The sequence below is a fragment of the Natator depressus genome, chromosome 10 (genome assembly GCF_965152275.1).
Source record: "Natator depressus isolate rNatDep1 chromosome 10, rNatDep2.hap1, whole genome shotgun sequence".
Taxonomy (NCBI): Eukaryota; Metazoa; Chordata; order Testudines; family Cheloniidae; genus Natator; species Natator depressus.
The window spans coordinates 80,652,323-80,671,043 of NC_134243.1; the positions used below are offsets into that span (position 1 = coordinate 80,652,323).

General features: G+C 44.7%; 1 protein-coding gene across 4 annotated transcripts in view; it reads left to right on the plus strand.

Moving 5' to 3' along the window:
• Positions 1–18,721, plus strand: part of KIF23 (kinesin family member 23) — a 29,044-nt gene continuing 10,323 nt past the window's right edge. The window contains exons 1-16 of one of the 4 annotated variants that reach the window (XM_074966633.1): positions 1–152; positions 7,568–7,637; positions 8,923–9,051; positions 9,640–9,745; positions 11,009–11,145; positions 11,502–11,611; positions 13,084–13,254; positions 14,426–14,467; positions 14,901–15,013; positions 15,129–15,250; positions 15,772–15,874; positions 16,228–16,307; positions 16,398–16,517; positions 17,057–17,216; positions 17,895–18,062; positions 18,414–18,571. In XM_074966633.1, coding sequence (XP_074822734.1) covers positions 142–152; positions 7,568–7,637; positions 8,923–9,051; positions 9,640–9,745; positions 11,009–11,145; positions 11,502–11,611; positions 13,084–13,254; positions 14,426–14,467; positions 14,901–15,013; positions 15,129–15,250; positions 15,772–15,874; positions 16,228–16,307; positions 16,398–16,517; positions 17,057–17,216; positions 17,895–18,062; positions 18,414–18,571 — 1,800 coding nt within the window. In that variant the 5' untranslated portion in view covers positions 1–141. The remainder of the gene's footprint in view (positions 153–7,567; positions 7,638–8,922; positions 9,052–9,639; positions 9,746–11,008; positions 11,146–11,501; positions 11,612–13,083; positions 13,255–14,425; positions 14,468–14,900; positions 15,014–15,128; positions 15,251–15,771; positions 15,875–16,227; positions 16,308–16,397; positions 16,518–17,056; positions 17,217–17,894; positions 18,063–18,413; positions 18,572–18,721) is intronic. The other 3 variants (XM_074966635.1, XM_074966634.1, XM_074966636.1) reach the window with 3 other exon arrangements.

Here is an 18,721-nt window from a genome sequence, read left to right on the forward strand (position 1 = left end):
AGGGACAGTTCAAATCGAATCATCCCGAAGTGAGAGAGAGCGAGAGAGACCCACCGACCCTCCTGCCGGCCCCGCGCAGGCCTCGGCAGAGCGGCCCCGCCCGGCCACCGTCCCGCGACCCGAGAGAGCGGCCCCGGCACCATGAAGGCGGCGTGAGTATGGGGCAGACCCCCCGCGCGGGAACCCCCCGCCCCGGCCCAGCCCAGCCCAGCCCAGCCCGGCCCAGCTCTACTGCCGGGGGCCTCGGGTCGCCGCCCTCCCCCGGCCAGCCCAGCTCTTGCCCCACTCGAGGCCGGCGGCGGGTACGAAGGCCCCGGCGATGGGTGCGCCCGGAGGGGGCGGGGCGGCTGGCTGAGCCGCCCCGCCGAGCGCGGTGAGGGGGAAGCGTGTGTGTGGTGGGGGGCCTTGCATGGCGAAAGTCACCCCCCCCTTCCTGCCCACCCCGCAAGCGGCGTGACGGGGGCTGGCTGCTGCCGGCGGGGCCGGTCGGAGGGGGCCGAGCGGCGGGCTTGAGAAACCCCCGTTTGTGCTAAAGACTCGGCGAAGTTGACCCGGGAGCGGCCAGGACCGGAAAGCCGGCAGTGCAGTTGCGCGGTGAGGTCAGCCCCATGGGGGTTGAGCCGTCAGCCCCCTCCCAGTAGAGGGTGTTGGCTCCTTAGCTGCGTGTGAGGCCCTTGCCTGGTATGTTCTTCGGCTTTGCAGCGGCGGCGTAGCCCTGTTTGTCCCGGGCTGGTAGCGAGAGACAGAGCGCTGTGGAGGCTGGAAAGCCCCTCTCTTTCACCAACAGAAGCTGGTCCAGTAAAACACATTCTCTACGGAATTAGGTCGAATTTAGAGAAGTCGGTTTTTTAGAAATCGGTTTTATATATTCGAGTGTGCGTGTCCCCACAGAAAATGCTCTAAGTGCATTAAGTGCATTAACTCGGCGGAGTGCTTCCACAGGACCGAGGCAAGCGTCGACTTCCGGAGTGTTGCACTGTGGGTGGCTATCCCACAGTTCCCGCAGTCTCCGCTGCCCATTGAAATTCTGGGTTGAGATCCCAATGCCTGATGGGGCTCAAACATTGTCGCGGGTAGTTCTGGGTACATGTCGTCAGGCCCCCGTTCCCTCCCTCCGTGAAAGCAGCAGCAGACAATCGTTTCGCGCCTTTTTTCCTGGGTTACCCGTGCAGACGCCATACCACGGCAAGCATGGAGCCCGCTCAGGTAACCGTCACCCTATGTCTCCTGGGTGCTGGCAGACACGGTACTGCATTGCTACACAGCAGCAGCAACCCCTTGCCTTGTGGCAGCAGATGGTACAGTACGACTGGTAGCCGTCATCATCATGTCCGAGGTGCTCCTGGCCACATCGGCCAGGAGCGCCTGGGCAGACATGGGCGCAGGGACTAAATTTGGAGTGACTTGACGAGGTCATTCTCTTTAGTCCTGCAGTCAGTCCTATTGAATCATCTTATGGTGAGCAGGCAGGCGATATGGATTGCTAGCAGTCCTACTGTACCATCTTCTGCCAGGCAGGCAAGAGATGAGGATGGCATGCAGTCCTTCTGCACCGTCTGCTGCCAGCCAAAGATGTAAAAGATAGATGGAGTGGATCAAAACAAGAAATAGACCAGATTTGTTTTGTACTCATTTGCTTCCCCCTCTTCCCCGTCTAGGGGACTCATTCCTCTAGGTCACACTGCAGTCACTCACAGAGAAGGTGCAGCGAGGTAAATCTAGCTATGTATCAATCAGAGGCCAGACCAACCTGCTTGTTCCAATAAGAACAATTACTTAGGTGCACCATTTCTTATTGGAACCCTCCGTGAAGTCCTGCCTGAACTACTCCTTGATGTAAAGCCACCCCCTTTGTGGATTTTAGCCTCCTGAAGCCAACCCTGTAAGCCGTGTCGTCAGTCGCCCCTCCCTCCGTCAGAGCAACGGCAGACAATCATTCCGCGCCTTTTTTCTGTGCGGACGCCATACCAAGGCAAGCATGGAGTCCGCTCAGCTCACTTTGGCAATTAGGAGCACATTAAACACCACACGCATTATCCAGCAGTATATGCAGCACCAGAACCTGGCAAAGCGCTACCGGGCGAGGAGGCGACGTCAGCGCGGTCACGTGAGTGATCAGGACATGGACACAGATTTCTCTGAAAGCATGGGCCCTGCCAATGCATGCATAATGGTGCTAATGGGGCAGGTTCATGCTGTGGAACGCCGATTCTGGGCTCGGGAAACAAGCACAGACTGGTGGGACCGCATAGTGTTGCAGGTCTGGGACGATTCCCAGTGGCTGCGAAACTTTCGCATGCGTAAGGGCACTTTCATGGAACTTTGTGACTTGCTTTCCCCTGCCCTGAAGCGCATGAATACCAAGATAAGAGCAGCCCTCACAGTTAAGAAGCGAGTGGCGATAGCCCTGTGGATGCTTGCAACGACAGACAGCTACAGGTCAGTCGGGAATCAATTTGGAGTGGGCAAATCTACTGTGGGGGCTGCTGTGATGCAAGTAGCCCACGCAATCAAAGATCTGCTGATATCAAGGGCAGTGACCCTGGGAAATGTGCAGGTTATAGTGGATGGCTTTGCTGCAATGGGATTCCCTAACTGTGGTGGGGCCATAGACGGAACCCATATCCCTGTCTTGGCACCGGAGCACCAAGCCGGCGAGTACATAAACCGCAAGGGGTACTTTTCAATAGTGCTGCAAGCTCTGGTGGATCACAAGGGACGTTTCACCAACATCAACGTGGGATGGCCGGGAAAGGTACATGACACTCGCATCTTCAGGAACTCTGGTCTGTTTCAAAAGCTGCAGGAAGGGACTTTATCCCCAGACCAGAAAATAACTGTTGGGGATGTTGAAATGCCTATAGTTATCCTTGGGGACCCAGCCTACCCTTAATGCTATGGCTCTTGAAGCCGTACACAGGCAGTAGTCAGGAGCTGTTCAACTACAGGCTGAGCAAGTGCAGAATGATGGTAGAATGTGCATTTGGACGTTTAAAGGCGCGCTGGCGCAGTTTACTGACTCGCTTAGACCTCAGCGAAACCAATATTCCCACTGTTATTACTGCTTGCTGTGCGCTCCACAATATCTGTGAGAGTAAGGGGGAGACGTTTATGGTGGGGTGGGAGGTTGAGGCAAATCGCCTGGCTGCTGGTTATGCGCAGCCAGACACCAGGGCGGTTAGAAGAGCACAGGAGGGCGCGGTACGCATTAGAGAAGCTTTGAAAACCAGTTTCATGACTGGCCAGGCTACGGTGTGAAAGTTCTGTTTGTTTTTCCTTGATGAAACCCCCCGCCCCTTGGTTCACTCTACTTCCCTGTAAGCTAACCACCCTCCCCTCCTCCCTTCGATCACCGCTTGCAGAGGCAATAAAGTCATTGTTGCTTCACATTCATGCATTCTTTATTCATTCGTCACACAAATAGGGGGATGACTACCAAGGTAGCCCAGGAGGGGTGGTGGAGGAGGGAAGGAAAATGCCACACAGCACTTTAAAAGTTTACAACTTTAAAATTTATTGAATGACAGCCTTCTGTTTTTTGGGCAATCCTCTGTGGTGGAGTGGCTGGTTGGCCGGTGGCCCCCCCACCGCGTTCTTGGGCGTCTGGGTGTGAAGGCTATGGAACTTGGGGAGGAGGGCGACTGGTTACACAGGGGCTGTAGTGGCAGTCTGTGCTCCAGCTGCCCTTGCTGCAGCTCAACCATACACTGTAGCATACTGGTTTGATCCTCCAGCAGCCTCAGCATTGAATCCTGCCTCCTCTCATCACGCTGCCGCCATATTTGAGCTTCAGCCCTGTCTTCAGCCCGCCACTTACTCTCTTCAGCCCGCCACCTCTCCTCCCGGTCATTTTGTGCTTTCCTGCACTCTGACATTATTTGCCTCCACGCATTCATCTGTGCTCTGTCAGTGTGGGAGGACAGCATGAGCTCAGAGAACATTTCATCACGAGTGCGGTTTTTTTTCTTTCTAATCTTCACTAGCTTCTGGGAAGGAGAAGATCCTATGATCATTGAAACACATGCAGCTGGTGGAGGAAAAAAAAAGGGACAGCGGTCTTTAAAAAGACACATTTTATAAAACAGTGGCTATACTTTTTCTGGGTAAACCTTGCTTTAACATTACATACATAGCACATGTGCTTTCATTACAAGGTTGCATTTTGCCTCCCCCCCACCGCGTGGCTACCCCCTCAACCCTTCCCCCTCCCCGTGGCTAACAGCGGGGAACATTTCTGTTCAGCCACAGGCAAACAGCCCAGCAGGAACGGGCACCTCTGAGTGTTCCCTGAAGAAAAGCACCCTATTTCAACCAGGTGACCATGAATGATATCTCACTCTCCTGAGGATAACACAGAGAGATAAAGAACGGATGTTGTTTGAACGCCAGCAAACATACACTGCAATGCTTTGTTGTACAATGATTCCCGAGTACGTGTTACTGGCCTGGAGTGGTAAAGTGTCCTACCATGGAGGACGCAGTAAGGCTGCCCGCCCCAGAAACCTTTTGCAAAGGCTTTGGGAGTACATCCAGGAGAGCCGCGAATGCCAGGGCAAATTAATCCTTTCACATGCTTGCTTTTAAACCATGTATAGTATTTTAAAAGGTACACTCACCAGAGGTCCCTTCTCCACTTGCCGGGTCCAGGAGGCAGCCTTGGGTGGGTTCAGGGGGTACTGGCTCCAGGTCCAGGGTGAGAAACAGTTCCTGGCTGTTGGGAAAACCGGTTTCTCCGCTTGCTTGCTGTGAGCTATCTACATCCTCCTCCTCCTCATCATCTTCTTTGTCCCCAAAACCTGCTTCCATGTTGCCTCCATCTCCATTGAAGGAGTCAAACAACATGGCTGGGGTAGTGGTGGCTGAACCCCCTAAAATGGCATGCAGCTCATCATAGAAGCGGCATGTTTGGGGCTCTGACCCGGAGCGGCCGTTCGCCTCTCTGGTTTTCTGGTAGGCTTGCCTCAGCTCCTTCAGTTTCACGCGGCACTGCTTCGGGTCCCTGTTATGGCCTCTGTCGTTCATGCCCTGGGAGATTTTGACAAAGGTTTTGGCATTTCGAAAACTGGAACGGAGTTCTGATAGCATGGATTCCTCTCCCCATACAGCGATCAGATCCCGTACCTCCCGTTCAGTCCATGCTGGAGCTCTTTAGCGATTCTGGGACTCCATCATGGTCACCTCTGCTGATGAGCTCTGCATGGTCGCCTGCAGCTTGCCACGCTGGCCAAACAGGAAATGAGATTCAAAAGTTCGCGGTTCTTTTCCTATCTACCTGGCCAGTGCATCTGGGTTGAGAGCACCGTCCAGAGCGGTCACAATGGAGCACTCTGGGATAGCTGACGGAGGCCAATACAATCAAATTGTGTCCACAGTACCCCAAATTCGACCCGGCAAGGCCGATTTAAGCGCTAATCCACTTGTCAGGGGTGGAGTAAGGAAATCGATTTTAAGAGCCCTTTAAGTCGAAATAAAGGGCTTCATCGTGTGGACGGGTGCAGGTTTACATCGATTTAATGCTGCTAAATTCGACCTAAAGTCCTAGTGTAGACCAGGGCTAAGTTGGCCTGTGTTAGGTCGACTTACAACCATCACAGTGATTAGTGCAGTGGCTCGTGTCCCCATTACCCTCCTTTTGTCTGTGGTGCGCCATCCCCATGAGGAGTGCTTCTACTGACTTAACAGGGGCAGTGTGGGGGGCTGAGAGCCTGGGCTGTCAGCTCCACACACAGCTCCTCCCTGCCAGGAGCCCAGCTTTCTTGTCAGTTTCATGGCTCTTGCGTGAATGACAGCCAACAGCGGATGTAAGTAACACAGTGTCTACACACACACACTGCGTCACCCTGACTACACCGACATAAGCCCTACACCTCTCGTGGAGGTGGAGTTATTATGTCAGTGTAGTAGGGCGCTTACGTCAGTGGGAGCAAGGCTGGAGTGTGTACGCTGACATAATTAGGTCAGCATAAGCTGCCTTATGTTGACCTAACTCTGTAGTGTAGACCAAGCCTTAAAGTAACAAGGTGGGCGAGATATTATCTTTTACTGGACCAGCTTCTATTGGTGAGAGAGACAAGCTTTCCAGCTACGCAGAGCTCTTCATCTGGTCTGGGAAAAGTACTCAGAGTGTCACAACTAAATACATGGTGGAACAGATTGTTTATCATAAGCAGTTGCACATTGTAAGGGACCATTCAAGGTGAAATGGCTGTTAACACCACTGGAGTCATAAGACAAAAAAGGGGGGTTAGTGAATTACAGATTGCAGTAATAAGCCAGAAATCCAGTATCCTTTAGACTGTGATTTTTAGTGTCTAGCAAAGTTATGAATTTAAACTCCCAGACTTGTGTTAGAAGGCATTGTGCAGGTTTCCTTTGCAGATGATGACTGAGAGATCAGAACTGGAGTAATTATACTGTGAAAAATGTTTGCCCTTGGGTGATCTGGTGTGTTTGTCTTTTATCTTTTTTTGGTATGTCATTTGAGAGCTTAGTGATTGTCTGTTTTCACCCACATCATTTTTATTGGGGACGTTTAGTGCACTGGATCAGGTACATCACATGATGTGATGGGCATTTGTAGGACCCATGGATCTTGAAAGGTCTGTTGTGGGGTTATTGATCTTCGTAACAGTGGGGATATGTCTGCAGGTTTTGCATCTGTCGTTACGGCAGGTTCTGTTACCGCTTTGAGTTGGTGAGTCCTGGTCTGTGGGTAACTTGCTTGTGATGATGAGGTTGGGGGTTTGAAGACCAGAAGAGAGGGTTCTGAAAATATTTTTATTATTTATTAATTATTACTTTCTCTGTTATTAGGTTTGGCAGAATTTGATATAGAATCATAGAATATCAGGGTTGGAAGGGACCTCAGGTCATCTAGTCCAACCCCCTGCTCAAAGCAGGACCAATCCCCAATTTTTGGGAGCTGGTCAGACAATAATTATTTATTGATTCAAAAAAATTAAAGCTTTATACTGTTAAAACACATTGTCAACAAAATATACATAGTAAATAGTCTTAAATCAAACAGGCAAAGAAAAAAATGCTGCCTGAAAACTATCTATAAATTTTGATGATTATCGATGGAAGTATTTTTTTAGTTTGTGTGTTTATGATTAAATTGATGTTTATTGACACTTATCGATTACAAAATCTAATCTGTCCAAGTTTAATTGCAATAAATCCCTGTTTAAGTAAGTATTACAGTACAATCCTGACCTCTCCTATTTTACCTTAGGTAAAAGTAAAATGCTTTGTCTTCACTGTGTCTGTATCTCGGGATAGCTCTCATGGTTTTTTACCCTGAGATAAGAATCAAAAACAAAAGCCTTCAGCAGTGAATACAAGGTCTTAGGAGCCTATGACTTGCCATTTTGGAGCAATGGTGTCCTGTTTCCATAAGTGGCCTGTGTGTTCCTAAAGAGATGTAGGTAGATCACTGCTGTTGGAATGTTAGTCTAAAAGATTGTTGGGGAGAGGCAAGTTAATGTTCTTTAGGTAGAACTATGCTAATCAATGTATGTATCGTGTGACTAGATGACAAGTCTAACTTTCAGTTCTTTATTTTCAGTAGATCTAAAACTCCAAGAAAACCAGTGCTAAAGAAGTCATCTAACACAAATCTGAAAGATCCAGTTGGGGTAAGGTGTCTTGCTTTCCCCTCTTGCTCTTCCTGGTCACCTGGAAAGCAAACCTACTGTAGCTTTGAGAGGCTGTTTGGGGTAAATCTGAATAACATTTCAGAAATGGTGCCATAGTGTTAATGGCTGAGAATGTTTCTACAAAACAGCTGACTGGAAGCCCAGTGAGTCTAATTTCTATGATTAACTTTCTACTAGCACTGTGGTCTCCTTGGTTTGTGTGTGCCTGACATAATGCTGATGAGCTGAAAGCAGCCCCTACCTCTCCTTCTGTTGTACAGGCTTATTTATACCTGTGCTTAAGTCTTTTTGGAATCCACTTGTTGTGATCAGGCTTTTGCATTTCTAATCCATTTCTTCAATGTTTTTCTGCTTGCTTTCTGGTGAATCCCATCTGTGGTTCTGAGGAATGAAGGGGGAGGAAAGCCATGTAGTGGCAGAGAACATTCCCTCAATTTCTCTCTTCTTCCCCCATCCCCAGCAGAGTTTTACTCCCCTCTCATCTTTCCCTGATTCTGTGGCTCAAGGTCCTGAGTTATAACTTTACTTCTTGCCAACAAGGATTGTATGGGATCTGTCAGTGGCACTCCTGGGTTGATGGGAGGCACTTGACAGACAGTCCTTTACCCACAAGGGCAGTGTGTGCTCCAGAATCCAAATCTGGGACTCTTTTGTGTGGTAATTTAGAGTAGAAAGATTTTCAAGGACAGCACTGTCAGTATGCAGTGGCAAGTGACAGAAGTAGGCACAAATCTGTTAAGAGTGACTTTGTTAATCTGCTAATGGCACTGGACAAATTTTGGGGGGGGAGGGGGAGGTCTTATAATTGTCCTGTCACTGCCATAGTAGGAATTTCTCTGAAGAGAAGCAGCCAGGGAATTTCTTCATGTGGGTCGTTGTGTGTTTTTTTTTTTTGTAAATCACGTGTATTTTCAAGTACATATGATCTGGTACATAATTATAAGATGCTGAGATAAAACGATTTCTTTGGTGACTTTAAAGTAGAACAAATTAAGCATTCTGCAGCATGAAATACACTGCACAAATATCACTAGGTGGGAACGGTTGGCTAATGTAGATTCAATTGACCAAATGTCTTGGGGTATTAAACTTTATGTATAAATGTTTTTAACTTTCTAAGGTGCATGTAAACTGTAGTGGCAAACATAAAAATGTTAATTTCACCTTGCTGTGTCAAAAAAACTGAACCAAAGTAGACTGCCTTTTTATTATTATTTATTATTACTACTTTTTATTCTAAGAAAACCGACTTCTGTTCCATCAGGTGTACTGCAGAGTGCGTCCCCTAAGTGTTCAGGATCAGGAGTGTTGCATAGAAGTGATCAGTGAAACAACAGTTCAGATTCATCCTCCTGATGGATACAGAATATTCCGGAATGGGGAATACAGGGAGGTATAGTACTTTTTAAGACTAGCAGTAGAAACAAATTTAAAATGGGCAAGTTGATAGCTAATGCTCATGCTGACTTTGTCCAGCAAACTTTGGACCTAATCTGTTTATCATAGGCGTGCCATACAGTTCATATATCAATCTACAAAGAGATGGCTTCTAAAATTCACTTTTTTGTAAACTGTTTGATTAAAATATGTATTTATTCTCACACTAAGCTCTTAATTTAAGAGTTAAATGGCTTAAACTCAATCGCTGAAAATCAGGGAACTAACCAATTAACATCCACAATAACCTCAACTCGCATGCCTTTAATTCCCAAGCATAATATGTTAACATACTATCAAGGGCCTGATCTAATGCTCATTGAAGTCAGTGGAAAGAATCCCTCTGACTTCAACGCACGTTGAAACAGGCTTCAGCTCTGCAGCTCCACAACACACTCCCCTTCAGTTCCATCATGGGACCACACACTGTGCACACATCCAGTTCCTCATCCTCCTACTCAAATACAGTTCTAACCTCTTATTATCTTGCGGGAAGGAGGGTGGCTTTTTCTTCTGTCTGGAATGTGTTTTTTCTTTTCCCCAGACGCAGTATACGTTTAAGGAAGTATTTGGAACTCTTGTCACTCAGAAAGCACTCTTTGATGTTGTGGCTAGACCTCTAGTAGAAGATCTCATTCGTGGAAAGAATGGTATGCCCCTGTTTTGTATTTAACATGCTGTAGTGGCACTGCATAGCTAAAACCATTTATTTTTTAGTCTTGTTTGGTTGCCTTTCTCCTGGAATCTTTTTTTTAACCACTGTTAAGCCTGTTCAAAACTTAAGGATACTTATTTTCTTCAGGTTTACTTTGCTTATTCTGGCACTCCCACAAATTGTCAAGGTTTCTCAGTTTGTCTTCTGAAAACAAGTTTTCAAATAGTCCTTTCATGAAAATAGGAACAACTTCCTTGTAACAAAGTGGAAAGAACCCCATCCCCCCCATTCTAAATTACTCCGGTTTCAGATGCATGCAAGATATTTATATTGAGGCTTAATTTTCTTGCATACCAATCAACTGTAGAGGCTTTTGTCTACAAAACCATGGCATTGTATAATTTTGGTAAATAGACTAGAGTCTTGATTGGCAAGCAATTTGGCCTAGTAGGTCTCCTGAATCCCAGTCCAGCGCTCGCTCTATGTTCTACTTTGCGTTCAGCCACGGCCCGCTGGGTGACCTTGGGAAGTCACTCCCCTACTCCATGCCTCAGTTTCCTCAGCTGTAAAATAGGGATAATGATGCCGACTTTCTTTGAAAAGAGCTTTGAGATCTATGGATGAAAAGTATGACTGAAGAGCTAGATGGTGGTGGTAATTTGGTGATTGGCTCATGTGAACTATCAAAAACTGTCTGATACCATGAGGCCAGGTTCTTCTGGTCCATCTGGTTGCTGTATCTGAAGCTCTTCAGAGCAGAATAAAAACAAACAAGCTTCCCGCAGTCAGGTTTTAAGCGACGGTCAAAATGGCTGCCTTCACTCTCATTTCTAAATGTACTTAACCAGAAAGGGGAACTTTGAGCAGCTAGAGTTTATTAAAAACTGTTCGTTTCTAGTACTTTCCTGAGGTCTGTCTGCTAGTGCCAGCTAGCCTTGTCCTGAGCAGCATTACAGTATGCTGGGGGAATGGCTTTACACTAGCTGGCCCAGTCCTGCTCTCTGGGCAGTCACTGCACTGACGACATGCAGCTGTGGTCTTTCCTCCTTTGGACTAACTCCTTCCTTTCTCACTCCTGGGATGGTACCAACATGTCTTGAGTATTCGTGCTAACCATTCCAAATGAGGAAGTCTTCTTCCCCGCCCCCACCCCCACCTCTGTCTTTATTGGATAGGATCAAGTGACAGTTCAAGCTGAAGGTTTTCTAGTTAATAAGGTCCAGTTAGGAACATTTAACTGTAACTGTTTTACTCCTAGGTCTCCTTTTCACCTATGGTGTGACAGGTAGTGGGAAAACACACACAATGACAGGTTCTCCTGGTGATGGAGGACTTCTTCCCCGGTGCTTAGACATGATCTTCAACAGCATAGGACCATTTCAGGCCAAGCGATTTGTGAGTTGCTTTGTTTTAAGTCTTAAGAGAAACTTTCCCAGTAACAGCCTAAAACACAGTCAAAGTTATTCTCTGTTCTAAATTGTTAAATTGTAAGAATAACCTTACAGTTCTTTAATCAAAATAAAGTAATCAAACAAAACATCTGCATCAGAAGCAGAGCCTGGTCAAAAATGGAGAATGACTACAGGATGGCACGTCAATGAAGTAGTTCGGTCTGACTATTTCAGAGATCATTAGTCATATTTTCACTTTTATCGTGCTGACATTTTTATCACAATTAACCCTCGCCACAAATGACCATTTCCAGTGTTTAAGTTCGTCACATGACTGCTAACCCCATTTGCTGCCCTCAGGTTTTTAAACTTGATGACAAGAACGGTGTGGATGTGCAGTGTGAAGTTGACGCTTTGTTAGAGCGTCAGAAAAGAGATGCCATGCCAATTCCAAAGACTCCATCTGGCAAGTAAGTAGAATGAAATGGTGTATTAATACATATATATGAAATGGTGTAGCTGTGTCAGTCCCAGGATATGAGAGAGACAAGGTGGGTAAGGCAGTATCTTTTATTGAACCAACCTCTGTTGGGGAGAGAGACAAGCTTTCGAGCTGTACAGCTCTGCTTTTCAGGTCTGGGAAAGATACTCAGGCCATTCAAGGTAAAGTGGCCGTTTAACACCTCTCCAGGCATAGGGGGGAAAAGAGAAAGGGGGGCAAGCACTGGTGGAGGAGGCAGGTTATAGACTGTTGTAATAAGCCATAAATCCAGTGTCTCTGTTCAGTCCATGATTTTTAGTATCTAGAAAAGTTATGCATTTAAGCTCCCAGGCTACTTTTGATGGTATTGTACAGGTTTCCTTTGAGGATGAGGACTGAAAGGTCCGATATAGAGAGGGGAAAAGTGTTAACCCACAGGTGATATGGTGTTTTTGGCTTCTCATTTTCTGAGAGTTTATTTAGTTGTGACACTCAAAGTACATTTCCCATACCTGAAGAAGAGCTCTGTATAATCTCGTAAATTTGTCTATAAAAGAGATCACCTCACCTACTTTTTCTCTGTTGATAAGCGTCATTCCAAAACTTGAGTTTTGATGACTTGGACGCCCTTCATGAACGCTTCTCACCACTTTCAGGAAGCGTTAATATATCACTCTACCTTTTTCTTCTGGTGAGATAAAGCATAGTCTAATCAACATTTAAAGCTGAGTACTTGGAGGCAGGCAACCTAGGTTCTATTCTTTGCAATATGATTCGTAGCATTACCTTGGTTAAGTCACTTAAACTGTCTGTGGTTTAGCCTTTCCTGTTAGTAAAAGGTATGTTAAATTTAAAAAGTGTTTGAGTCCAATGAATGGAAGATGCTATAAGTACAAAGTATTAATGAGCTCTGCATAGGGCTGACTAACTGTAACTGCTTGGTAATTGACTAGGTAACACAACTACATCTGAAAATTTTATATCACAATATATAGTAATAAACATGACTCTATTTAAGCTTTTTACTGCTTTCACAAGTGCTCTAGCTCTTTCTTTTTGGAGGAGAACTGGATACATGGCATCAATGTTCAACGTGGGCATTTTTGGGACTGCAGTTATATACCCGTGGCTGGCCAATGCCAGCTGACTCTGGCTAAGGGGCTGTTTAATTGCAGCGTAGACATTTGGGCTCAGGCTGCATTCTGAGCTCAGGGACCCCCCACAGGGTACTAGAGCCTGGGATCCAGCCTGAGCCTAAAAACATCTACTCTGCATTTAAATGGTGCCTTAGCCTGAGCCAAAGTCAGCTGGCCTAGTCCACCCACAGGTTTTAATTGCAGTATAGACATACCCTTAGACTGTGCTGCTTTCAATATAGCTTCTAATTCTAGGGTATATGTGATGAATTATCCGCTTGTCATGGATGCTGTATTGTAATAATGTCATGCATGGTTTTAACAGACGACAAATAGATCCAGAATTTGCTGATATGATCAGTGTACGAGATCATTACAAAGTGGAAGAGGTTGAAGAAGACAATGTCTATAGTGTGTTTGTCTCGTATATTGAAATCTACAATAACTACATATATGACCTGTTGGAGGAAGTTCCCTTCGATCCAATAAAACCAAAGTAAGTGTCTTTTTTTTAATATGCCTCTTTGAGTGATTATCACCTCTCCAGGTTGTAATTAATATTGGGTTACCTTGAGACATGCTCACAATCCCCACCTCTTTGTCTTGAGTCCAAACGAGATTACTCAAGAAAGGAATATTGGGTACAGGGGTGTGGAGACAAGACTGTGAACCAGACAGTTGAATCTGACTTTGCCACTGACACCCTCCATAGCCTTTTACAAGTCTGCCTCAACCTCATCTGAAAAATGGGGACTTGCTGTGATGTAGTGTGGAGTTGGCTTGTTTAAGTTTCTACGGCAGGGTCTAAAACTGCAGAACAGGGGTCTTATTGCTGGTGCTAAATTGTAACACACTCTAAAGGGAATGTGAAAAGAGGAACTTAAGTTTGTTACATTGGTACAGGCTCTTGGAACCTGTGGGACTCCCAAATCTGTTCATGCTGTCTTACAAACAGCGCTCTCAACTGATGACTACAACTTGCAATCTATACAACTTCTTAGCTGCCATTCCTACTCCTGTTTCCAAAGAAACTGATACTGGCTTGGTGACCGTGACTCACTGTTAATCAGCTTCACGCTTCATTGAAACAGGAACAGAAATGTTGGGTGTCAGTTTGAAACTCTGGCTTTTGGAGGCAGCCTCTGGGTGAGCTCCCTCCCACCATTACAGTGTTTGGGAACTTTTGGGAAAACAGTGCCCTTTAGGGACAACACAAGCGCACCTCTAAACTTTTGTCTTGTCTCCACGTTAACTCTCTGCTTTGTGCTTGTGTTTAAATGGATCTAAAATTAAGGTTCTCACAAATAGCTACTGGTGTACAAATATCTTTGTGAAACTTGACACACTTATGGCAGAACAATTAATGCACACAGATTTGTCATGGCTCTGGCCTGAGGTCTTTGGATCTAATCTTTTTGGATTCCTTCTCTGAATAGGGTCCACAAACCAATAGAACATATTGGCTATGTCATGAGGCTTTAAGAGGAGAATTGCAATTATTTTGTTTAACCACTTGTTAAGTTCTCACTAGAGGATCACCATCTTGTTAAATGTTTCCATAACTTGGTCTTAACTTTTACATTATTTCCTGTTGTGCAAACTACAATGATTAAAATGTTAGGTGGTTGCTATGGGTGCTGTAATATTTTACCCTATTCCCTTGATAGGTGGAACAGTTGCAACACTCCTGTGCGGAATGGTGATTTTATGTATGTGCCCAGCATATTGTCTCTTCCATTAAAAATGGAGAAGCTGAATTTATTGTATGGTGTTGCTGTAAATAAATTCAGACCCCATCTCTTTCTCTGCTTCTCTAGCAAATTCAGAATAATGCTGTTGAAGTCTATTATATGCTTCTGTATGAGCTTATGCATGTAGGAGAGTAGCAGTAGTCCTCCAGCCTCATAGTGCCTACTATGCATTGCAATTAAATGCGTAAAAGCAAAGCAATAACTGAACTGTATCTAGTCCTGCCTAAATATTTCCCCATGCATTTGTATTGGCTCTCCGTTCTGTTAGTGGGGGATAACGTTTGACATCTGTGTTCAGGTTGAATTTGATCTTTAAACATAAGGATATGCATGGGGCTTGCTTTAAAAGCCTTGCTGCCTGTCAGCTTGATCTAAACCATGCTCTTTGCAGACCTCCACAATCCAAAGTACTCCGTGAGGACCAGAATCACAACATGTATGTTATAGGATGCACCGAAGTCGAGGTAAAATCTACAGAAGAAGCTTTTGAAGTTTTTTGGAGAGGTAAGAAATGTTCAGGAGTAGTGGTCACTTTAGTCATGTATATCCCTGTGGCATGAAGACCTGCATGGCCTCTACCGATCTGCCACTCAGATGAAAGGGCTCTCTCGTTTAACAGGTCAAAAGAAAAGGCGCATTGCTAACACTCAGCTGAATCGCGAATCTAGTCGTTCTCACAGCGTGTTTATGATTAAGTTGGCTCAGGCGCCGCTGGATGCAGATGGAGATAATGTCCTGCAGGTGAAATTCAGAGGCTAATTATTTTAAAGAGCACAATGCGTGTGTGGGAAGGGCGGTGATGACCTAGACAATGGCTCCTCTCTGGGATGTTCTAATTATTAGTTTCCAGTTGCACTTTTTAAATGCCTCATAAGTCAAAGCTCTCTCTGTCAAGGTGAGCATTAATGAAATAAGCAAAGTTTGTTGTTCCCTTGCTCTTTGTCTTGGCTACTGTTACGCAAAAACTAAGCATATAGAAATTGGGAGAGGTTTTGGGAGAGGCATTTGTAGTTTGAGACTGCCTGAAATAGAATATGAATCCTGGATTCCAGAACCTGGAATGCTAGGGCACTAAACCATTAGTAGCTCATAGCCTCTCACATAATTATAAGAGAGAGCTTCAATTCTCTCCCTAACCTTTATTAAGTGTTAACTTACAACAGTTATGTAAGGCTTAAAAGTCTCATGTAATTTTATTTCTTCCCCTATATTGGGGACATGTTGCAAATGGCATTAAACATTTTATTTTTTTTCTTGAACAGGAGAGAGAACAAATAACTTTAAGCCAGCTGTCCTTGGTTGATTTAGCTGGAAGCGAAAGAACGAATAGGACAAAAGCTGAAGGAAACAGACTACGTGAAGCAGGTACATAGTTGGCTTGGGTGGTCTGTTGCTTATATGCTCATATGCAACTATTGGTTTGTGGACTAGAAAGCTGGTCATATGGTAGTGCCTCCTGGCTCAAGATAAATATCCTGGTGGGGTGTCTTTTTGTTCTATTAAGTCAAATGACTCTTAAATCCCCTTGTCTGGAAAGCTGGACACTACCCATTGTCTTAATGTAACTAGAAAAGGCTTGAGGTATTCCTAAGCTAATCAGAATAGTTTATCCCCCCAAACAATGCAATTTTAGGCATAAATTGGCCACTAACTTTGGAATATTGTAACTGAGGGGCAATATCCATCTGAGTGCTTAACACTAGCTCTGTTTCTTTCAGGTAATATTAACCAGTCACTTATGACATTAAGAACATGTATTGAAGTTCTACGGGAGAACCAAATGTATGGAACCAACAAGGTATATGACAACCTACCTTCTTACTGTCCTTTAACCTGTCAAGACTTTTGCTTGAGACTGTTGTTGTTGGGTTTTTTTCGTTCTTTTTAGATGGTCCCTTATCGAGACTCCAAATTAACCCACCTGTTCAAGAACTACTTTGATGGAGAAGGAAAAGTGCGTATGGTCGTGTGCGTTAACCCCAAGGCCGAGGACTATGAGGAAAGCTTGGTAACTTGCATGTGATTCTTCTCTTCTTCCCCTTTCTTCCCCCCCCCCCCCCCCCCAATTCCATCCCCACCAAACTGATGAAATGAATATGAAGAGATAGAAAATATAAAGGGGAAGGAATCTCTCACTTCATCTCACAAGGAACAAAACTGAAACTTTAAAGGGAAACCCACAACCTAACAATCACACTCCTTATTCCTAGAAATGGCATTGAAGAATACTATAACGGAAAGAAGCCACATTTCTCCTAGGCCTTAACTGTTTGCCAACACTCTGTATAGTCACTTTCACTGTTTCCTTTGTTGGCAGCATCAGGGAGAGGGTGGGGAGGGGGCGACACACACCCCTGTAAAACCACCAGGGAAACTGGACAGGAGCTGTAGTAGTTGAAACTACCTGTAACTTGGCTTTTAAAAGCCATCTCAACTTGATAATGTCCTTTTTTAATATGTATCTAGATACTTGCGAGTTCACACTGTGGCTAAAGATTGTGGTAACTAAATACGGAGCATCTAAAACTGCATATTATTCTATCATAGCAAGTCATGCGATTTGCAGAAATGACCCAAGAAGTTGAAGTTGCAAGACCTGTTGATAAACCACTGTGTGGCTTAACCCCGGGACGCCGATTTAGAAACCAGGCCTTTAAGGATGAACTCTCACGAAGACTTGAGATTCGAGGTGGCCCAATCGGCGGAGGTAAAAACTGGAATGATGTTACATGGTTTCATAGCACAGACTTATTAGTCAGTCCAGCACTTCTGACTAATAGAAAAGACATTAAAATAAAACAAAAACTCCTACATAATCTATAACTTAACCTAGACAATAAAGTCATAAGGATATTTGTTACCTTGGGTTTATACTGCAGGGTTATAAATTACAATGAACACAGTTGGTTTTAGTGCACATATTACTAGTTCCAAGATACATTTTAAATATGGTGATAACAGACGTAGATGAACTTTCCCTTACCCCCTCCCTTGAGGGAGGTCATGGATCTAGAAATACAGCAATATTTGGACAAAGAAATAATTTTTAAACTGGATAAAAAATTGTATGCTCATAGGACTTCTAATCTCTCTTAAATTTCCAAGCTTCCCTCTACACCTATCTTTTGTTTATAACTTCTCTAATCGAAACACTTATTACATGCAGTAATGTCCCATTCAAACCCTTCTTTTGGTACAGTTGTGCCTGATTAGCTACCATCTAGGTGGTGGAAACTCTTCCTTGTTAAAATGTCCAGGCTTTTATATTTCCAAAATGCTTTGGGGTGAGAGGGAGTGAGTGCATGGCTTCAGTCTGTGTGCTGCAATGCTGAAGTAGGTTTAGAATAGCTTGCTGTCAAGGATTGTCTGCTTTAAATCCTTACAGAAACAGAAGAACAATCTGTGACTGAAATGCTTCTGCAGAACTTCCCTCCGTTACCATCATGTGAACTACTGGACGTGAATGATGACCAAACACTTCCTAGGCTGATTGAAGTCCTTGAGAAACGCCACAGAATGCGGCAGATGCTGTCAGAAGAGTTCACCAAAAATGGTGAGCACTGATTCTCCATATGAAACCATTCCTCTGCTAATCAATATATGAAAGGCAGTTGTGCAAAGCAGCTGGAGTAAATAGCTATATCTTCTATCCCAGTGGGCACATGGCGGAACATATCTGGTTTGCCTAAATTCATGAATGATGCTTCAAAAACTTCACTGTGGTTTGATATAAATACTCAGACATTTGGCAGGGTTGTGTCAGCAAGCAAAATAAGGCAATCCTTCATATTTCAAGCTAGTAGGGAAGAGGCAAAAGTTAATCTAGTTTAATGTTCTGGGGAGGGAGTGCAAAGATTCTCCCTAAGTGAATTTATATGGATTACAATGTCTGAATCTGTTCCAGTACTCGCATTTAAAACTATGCTGCAGGAATTTGATAGCAGCATTGTATCCAAGGAAAACTACGCTCAAGGAAAACTCACTGAAAAGGAGAAAATGATAGCAGGACAGAAAATGGAGATTGAACGACTGGAAAAGAAAACTAAAACATTAGAGTACAAGGTTTGTTCTTGCATAATCTGAAATTACTCAGTTCTTAGGCACAAAACTTATACCTTACTTAGCAAATGTCAAATTTTTAATTCAAAGACAGAAGTTTTTTCCACATAAGGTTTTCTCAAAATACTTTAGTTAATTTTTTCTCTTATTTGG